Raw genomic sequence first — 7,047 nt, 5'->3', positions numbered from 1 at the left:
GGGATGGGATGGGATGGGATGGGATGGGATGGGGGGGCTGTGGGGTGCTGTAGGACGGGGGATGGGATGGGATGCTGGAGGGCTGAGGGCCCCGGGGGGTGGGGCAGGGGTGCTGAGGATGGTGTTGATGTCCTGGTCCCATTTTCCCCCTCACGTCCCCTCACCCCATCACCCGTTTTTGGGGGGTGACCCCTGTCCCTGCAGGTCCCAGCCCTTCCTGTGCCCCCCGAGGGGAGCCCTGAGGGCCCCGCACGCCCCCCGAGATGAGCAACAAGGACCCCCCCGAGGTCTCTGGTAAGGGGAAGGGGACACACGGGGGGACACAGGGGATGGGAACGCACACAGGGGGGACATTCACCGCTCCCCCCGGCAGAGAGGAGCCACCTGAAGGTTTTCCTGCCCCGGAAGCTGGTGGAGTGTTTGCCCAAATGCCCCGTCCTGCCCAAGGAGCAGCTGCGCTGGAACACCAACGAGGTGGGAGGGGTATGGGGGGGACACGGGAGGGACATGGGGGGACGTGGGGACATGGACGACACACAGAAGGGGATGTGGGGACAGGGGAAGGGGGCACGGAAGGGACGCAGGTAACATACATGAGACGTGGGGACATGGGAGGGGGTGTGGGGGCACAGGAAAGGGACACTGAGGGGACAGCAGGAGTGGATTGGCTGGGGACAGGGGGGACATCAGGACAGCAGGGTCAGGGACGATGAGAACAGTGTGACAGCAGGGGTGGAACAACAGAGTGACACAGTGGGGGGGACAGGAGGTGACGTGTGACATAAATGGGCCACGTTCCCCCTTCCTCCCCCCAGGAAATCGCCTCGTACCTCATCACCTTCGAGAAACACGACGAGTGGCTCTCGTGCTCCCCCAAAACCAGGTTGGGGGGCTGTGGGCGCCATGGAGGGGCTGTGGGTGCCATGGAGGGGCTGGGGGTGCCCTGGGGGTGCCGGGGGGTACCTGACCGCTGTCCAGGCCGCAGAATGGGTCGGTGATCCTCTACAACCGGAAGAAGGTGAAGTACCGCAAGGACGGGTATTGCTGGAAGAAGCGCAAGGATGGGAAGACGACACGTGAGGACCACATGAAGCTGAAGGTGCAGGGGGTGGAGGTAGGAGGAGGGGGGGGGCCCAAAACACACCTCTCCCCCGAAAACACCTGGCATCCCGAAAAAATGCCCCCGCGCTCCCCCATAAAACAGTGTCTGGTTTGGGTGTGGGGAGCAGGGAGGGAGTGGCTGGGGATGGGGGCTGCACAAGGAGGGGCTTGAGCATGTCAGGGCACAGAAAGGGGGGATCTGGGGGTGCTGAGTACCTTCAAGGGAAGGTTTTGGGCTGCTGGGGACCCCCAGGGGCGTGGTTTAGGGTGTCCAGGACCCCGAGCTATGTGTTTAGGGATGTTGGGAAACCCCTCGGTTGGTGGTTTGGTGGTGATGGGGACCCTTGGGGGGCAGTTTGGAGGTGTCAGGCTCCCCCAGCCGGGCAGCTGAGGGTCTGACCCCCTTACTTGGTCATTTGGGGATGTGAGGGCCTCCCCAGCGGGGATCCAAAGGCTGGTTTGTGGGTCTCGTCAGGGCGGGAGGATCCCCCAATTTGTGCTGTCCCCCCAGTGCCTCTACGGCTGCTACGTCCACTCCTCCATCGTGCCCACCTTCCACCGCCGCTGCTACTGGCTGCTGCAGGTAAGGGGGGGCACAGGGACCCCCCCACTGCCCCCAGGCTCCCCCAGCCCCCCGAACCCGTCCGTGTCCCCCCAGAACCCCGACATCGTCCTGGTTCACTACCTGAACGTGCCGGCCATGGAGGAGTGCGGCCGCCCCTGCGCCCCCCCCCTCTGCAGCCCCCCCCTGTGCACCCCCCCGATCTGCGCCGCCACCGCCGACCCCCGAGAGTGGCTCAAGTGGTCCCAGGAGGAGCTGGTGGCCCAGCTGCGCCCCATGTGTGAGTGGGCCGGGGGGGCACCCCGGAAACCTTCCCTGTGGGATTCTTGGGGTGAAACGGGGCTGTGGGAATGGGGCAGGGGGGACCTGGCTCTTCTTGGGGGGGCTGGAGGAGGGACACCCTAAAACTTCTTTTTTGGTGTATTTGTTCTCCACCTTTTGCTCAGCCCACAGAGTGAAGCGGGGCTGGGAAGGACAGCCCACAACTCTTTTTTTGAGAGATTTTGCTCCTGCTTTCCCACAGGATGTAGTTGGGGTGGCAGGGGAGGTGTGGCTATTTGGGGGTTGGGGGGGGCCTGGGTAGGGGGACACACCCCCCCAACCGCCTTCCTGAGGGATTTTGCTCCCCTTCTCCCGCAGTTCACGGGGTGAAGTGGGGCTGCGGGAATGGGGGGGCCCCCCCCGGGCTGTCCCTGGAGCAGCTGGTGCAGCACGTCCTGGAGCGGCACCAGGCCCGGCCACCCCCCCGCACCCACGCCTGCCTCTGCGCCGGGGGGCTGGGTGAGACCCCCCACCACCTCCGGGCACCCCCACCACCACTGGGCACCTCTAACTGTCCCCGGGACACCACAGTGCCCTGGGACCCCACTGGGACTCCCTGGGGCACCTCCAACCCTGTGGGACCCCCAAACCCCTGGGGATCCCCACTGGGACTCCCAAACTCCCTGAGACCTCTCCGAACCACTCCTGGGGAAAGCTTTTGAACCCTTCCTGGGATCCAGAACCCTTCCTGAGACCCCCCCAAACCCACTGGGACCTCCTCTAACCCTCCTAGGGACCCCCTGAACCCCCTTGGGACCCTCCCAACACCTTGGGACCCCCCGAACCCTCCCTTGGACCTCCTTGGGACTGCCCTGAACCCCTGGGGACACTCCCCACCTGAACCCCCCTCGGGTCCCCCAAATCCCATTGGGACACTCCCAAATTCCCCCTGAACTCCCCTTGGGACCCCAAAATCCCCCCGGGGCCCTTCCAAACCCTCCCTGTCCCTCTCTAACGTCGCCCCCCCTTGCCCCCCACAGGCACCCCTGGCCACAAGTGCGGCAGCACCAAGCACCGCATCATCTCCCCCAAAGTGGAGCGGGGGGGCGGGGGGGGCGTGCCGGGGGACGCCCCCAAACCCGCCCCCTCCTCCCCCGACACCACCCAGCCCTCCCCCGGCCTGGGCGGGGGCGCGGCGGCCCCCGAGGGGCCCCGTGGTGGCCCCGCGTTCCCCCTGCCCCTGCTGGTGGTGAGCAGCCTGGGGGGGGGCGCGGCGCCGGGGGGGCCCGAGCAGCCGCTGGGCCTGACCCCCAGCCAGCACCTGGTGACCCCCGAGGGCACCTGCCCCACGGCGCCGCCCCCCCCCGCCGCCTTCGACCCTGACTGCTTCCTCAACAGCCCCCGCCGCGGGCAGACCTACGGCTGCGAGGCCGAGGCCCCCCCCGGCGCGCCCCCCCCGCCCCCCGCCGTGCCCCCAAAACCGGGGGGCGAGGAGGAGGAGGAGGAGGGAAAACCGGGGGTGGCCCTCCAGGACCCCCCTTGCGAGCTCAACGTGGCCCCCCCACAGCACCCCTTCCCCCTGCCCTTCCCTGAGCTGCTGGGGGGGGATGCCGGGGTCCCCCCAAACCCGCGCGGGGTCCCCCCCGACCCCCACGAGCCGCCCCCCACGCCCCACCCTCCTCCTTCCCCCCCGGCCCCTCTCACCGACCCCCCCGTGGCCATCACCGACTTCTCCCCAGAGTGGTCCTACCCCGAGGTGAGCGCTTCGAGGGGTATCACCCCCCCAGTGACCCCCCTCGTGTCCCCAGCGACCCTCCAGTGACCCCCCGTGTCCCCCCAGGGCGGGGTGAAGGTGCTGATCACGGGCCCGTGGGGGGACCCCGGCGCCTACTCCTGCCTCTTCGACCGCACCTCGGTCCCGGCCGCGCTGGTCCAGCCGGGCGTCCTGCGCTGCTACTGCCCCCGTGAGTGTCCCTGAGGGGGGGGGACTGGCGGGGAGCCCCCCCTGGGGCTGACACCCCCCGTGTCCCCCCGCAGCCCACGAGGCCGGCGTGGCCGCCCTGCGCGTGGCCTGTCCCCCCCGGCTGCTCACGGCCGCCGCCCCCTTCGAGTACCGGGCACGGGGGGCCGTGAGGGGCCCCCCCGGGACACAGATGGACTGGCTGGCGCTGGATGGTGAGTGGGGACCCCCGAGAGGCACCCCCGGGATGGGGGGGGCACCTGGATTCCACCTGGACTGGGGCCGGAGGGGCTGGGGTGACTCCATCTGGGGCTGGGGGGTGCGTGGGGAGTTTAAAGGGGGGGCTCTGTGTTCCCATCCTCAACCCTGACCCCCCCCTCCCCCAGAGACCCAGTTCCGTCTGTCCATCCTGGAGCGCCTGGAGCAGCTGGAGACACGGCTGGGGGCCCTGCCCCCCCCCGCACCCCTCCCCTCCCCACGGGGGGCCCCCTCCGATCCCCCCCCGGAGCAGGTGAGCCCCTCCCCAACACCTGGGGTCCCTCATGGCCCCTTGTGTCCCGTGCTGTCCCCTATGTTCTTCTGTGTCCCAAGTGTCCCTTGATTTCTCTGATACCCTCCTATGTCCCCTGGTGCCCCCAACGTCCCTTGGTGTCCTCAGATGTCCCCTGATGTCTCTGATATCCCCCCACGTCCCCTGATGTCCTCAGTGTTCCCTATCACACCTTGGTGTCCCCTGACATTCCGCCGTATCTGCTGGAATCCCTTGGTGTCCCTTGATGTTCTCTGGTGCCCTGGGTGTCCCTGAGCGCCTCCTGATGTCCCCAATGTCCCCTTACCTGACACTCCCCATAGCCCCTGTTGTCCCCAGAGTCCCTTCCCCACACCCTGTGCCACCCTCCCCGTGTCCCCTGCTGTCCCCTGACACGTGCCCCCGGGGGCAGGGGCCGGGCTCGTCCTTCGAGGCGCGGGTGGTGGCCGTCTGCGAGGCCATGATGGCGCGGCCGGGCTGGCCGGGGACGTCGCCGGGGCCGTCGGCGCTGGCCCACGGGGCCACGTTCCGCGGGATGACGCTGCTGCACTTGGCGGCCGCCCAGGGCTACGCCGGCCTGGTGGAGGCACTGCGGCGCTGGAGGTGAGCGGGGACGCCTGGGCCGGCTGGGGACGGGGACGGGGACGGGACGGGGATGGGGATGGGGGTCGCCCCAGGCCGTGTCCCCAGATAGAGGTGACTCCCAAGGCTGTGTCCCCGAGGAGATGGTGACGCCCACCCACGTCCCCAAGGGGAGGTGACACCCGTCCGTGTCCCCTCCTGTCCCCACAGGGCGCTGGCAGTCGACAGCCTGGAGCTGGAGCAGGAGATTGACCCTCTCAACGTGGACCATTTCTCCTGCACCCCACTGGTGAGGAGACAGTGGGGACAGTGGGGGCACGGAGGAGACAGTGGTGGCTCAGGCAGGGATGGCGGTATGAAGGGTGACCCTTCAGGACAAGGGGCCCCTTGGGGTTATGGGGCCGCTGGTGACAGGTGCCACCCCATCCCCCAGATGTGGGCGTGTGCCCTGGGGCACCGGGAGGCGGCAGAGCGGCTGTGCCGCTGGGACCGGCGGGCACTGGCCGTCCCTGACACCCTGGGGCGGCTGCCGCTGGCCCTGGCACGTGCCCGTGGCCACCTGGCCCTGGTCACCCGCCTGGAGGAGCTGCAGATGTCACCGGTGTCCCCACGCTGTCACCTGCCCGGCCTGCGTGTCCCCTCCCCGCTCTCAGCCAGCCCTGACACAGGTACGGCCCCGTGGCCCCTCTTTGGCATCGTGTTCCCTCCCTTTTCCCTGTTACTGTGTCTCTCTCTGTCCCCTGTCACCGTGCCTCTTTGTGTCCCCAGGTGTCCCCAAGTCCCCTCTCCATGTGCCCTGTCCCCGCTTTTGTGTTTCATGTCCATCCCTGTGTCTCCTGTCCTTCCGTGTCCCCTGTCCTCCCCAGTCCCTTTGTGTCCCCAGTGTCCCCACAGCGCTCCCCAACTCCTCCCCAACCCCTGTGTGTCCTCTCAGGGCTACAGCCCCCCAATGTCCCCCCTGTCCCCAGGGCTGAGCACGGCCAGCAGCCTGTCGTCCCCATCGGGACTCTCGGAGGGTCCCAGCTCCGTCCCGCTGCCCCCCGGCCCCCTCGGCCCCCCCGAGGACGAGAGCTGGGGGGTGGCCGTGCCCCCCAGCCCCCCCGAGGACGCCCTGGCCGCACCCACTGACATCCTGCAGGTAATGGGGACCCCCACGGAGGGGGACACCCAGGGCTGGGGACCCCCCCAGAGCTGAGGACCCCTGGTGCCACGGGGTCCCGCTGTCCCCTGTGCCCCCAGGCCGAGGTGGTGACACTGGCGCGACAGATCATCGAGGCCACCCCCGAGCGCATCAAGCAGGAGGCGCCGGGGGGGCCGCCGGGGGCACTGGGAGCACTGGGAGCGGCGGGGGGGCCGGCGGGGGGGCCGGCAGGGACCCCAGGGACCCCTGGGGGGCTCAGCGCTGCCATGGCCTGGCTCGCCACGTACCTGGAGAGCGTTGATCGTCCCCCGGCGCCCCCCCACAGGTACCCCCGTGGGTGGGGAGGTGTCCCTGGGACTTGTGGCACCCTGATATCCCCACGAGGGGGGGTCTTCTGCGTCCTGGAGCACCCCAGTATCAGTGGGGGGTCACCCACATCCAGCAGCACCCCAGGATGCTCTGGGAGGAACCTCTCATGGCCTGGGACACCCCAGTATTCCATTGGGAGGGTCCCCTGGGCCTTTGGACACCCCAGTGTCCTCATGGGGGGGGTCCCTTACATCCTGTGACATCCCAGTGTCCCCATGGTGGGGGGGTGTCTCCCACATCCTGCAACCCCAATATCCCATTGGGGGGGTATCTCCTGGGTCCTGGGACACCCCAGTATTCCATTGGGAGGGTCCCCTGGGCCTTTGGACACCCCAGTGTCCTCATGGGGGGGGTCCCTTACATCCTGTGACATCCCAGTGTCCCCATGGTGGGGGGGTGTCTCCCACATCCTGCAACCCCAATATCCCATTGGGGGGGTATCTCCTGGGTCCTGGGACACCCCAGTATTCTCATGGTTCCCCATGCTCTGTGACACCAGATGTCTCCCTGGGTGAGGGGGTGTCTCTCACATCCTCTGCCCC

At 68.6% G+C, this 7,047-nt stretch overlaps 2 protein-coding genes across 2 annotated transcripts in view; both read left to right on the top strand.

The window, feature by feature from the left end:
* The first annotated feature begins 90 nt into the window (after positions 1–90).
* CAMTA2 (calmodulin binding transcription activator 2) lies at positions 91–6,744 on the top strand. The gene is made up of 16 exons (XM_017839554.1): positions 91–294; positions 374–474; positions 816–883; positions 979–1,114; positions 1,613–1,684; positions 1,760–1,943; positions 2,303–2,443; positions 2,965–3,680; positions 3,765–3,888; positions 3,962–4,099; positions 4,271–4,395; positions 4,826–5,016; positions 5,206–5,284; positions 5,429–5,663; positions 5,964–6,133; positions 6,235–6,744. The coding sequence occupies exons 1-16, from the start codon at positions 264–266 to the stop codon at positions 6,703–6,705; spliced, it is 2,982 nt and encodes a 993-aa protein (XP_017695043.1). The 5' UTR covers positions 91–263; the 3' UTR covers positions 6,706–6,744.
* A 260-nt stretch (positions 6,745–7,004) lies between these two features.
* Positions 7,005–7,047, top strand: part of SPAG7 (sperm associated antigen 7) — a 5,574-nt gene continuing 5,531 nt past the window's right edge. The window contains exon 1 of the mRNA XM_017839550.1: positions 7,005–7,016. Coding sequence (XP_017695039.1) covers positions 7,005–7,016 — 12 coding nt within the window. The remainder of the gene's footprint in view (positions 7,017–7,047) is intronic.

This window comes from Lepidothrix coronata, unplaced genomic scaffold (assembly GCF_001604755.1).
Source record: "Lepidothrix coronata isolate B3197 unplaced genomic scaffold, Lepidothrix_coronata-1.0 Scaffold436, whole genome shotgun sequence".
NCBI classification, from domain to species: Eukaryota; Metazoa; Chordata; class Aves; order Passeriformes; family Pipridae; genus Lepidothrix; species Lepidothrix coronata.
Note: the sequence above shows the minus strand (reverse complement) of the source record. Positions and strands in the feature narration are given on the sequence as shown.

Bases quoted from the DNA above. Each gene is read 5' to 3' on its own strand.
- CAMTA2 (XM_017839554.1), top strand. From the start codon at position 264: ATGAGCAACAAGGACCCCCCCGAGGTCTCTG. The intron at 475-815 runs GTGGGAGGGGTA...TCCTCCCCCCAG, and splicing joins TGCGCTGGAACACCAACGAG to GAAATCGCCTCGTACCTCAT. The intron at 3,681-3,764 runs GTGAGCGCTTCG...GTGTCCCCCCAG, and splicing joins CAGAGTGGTCCTACCCCGAG to GGCGGGGTGAAGGTGCTGAT.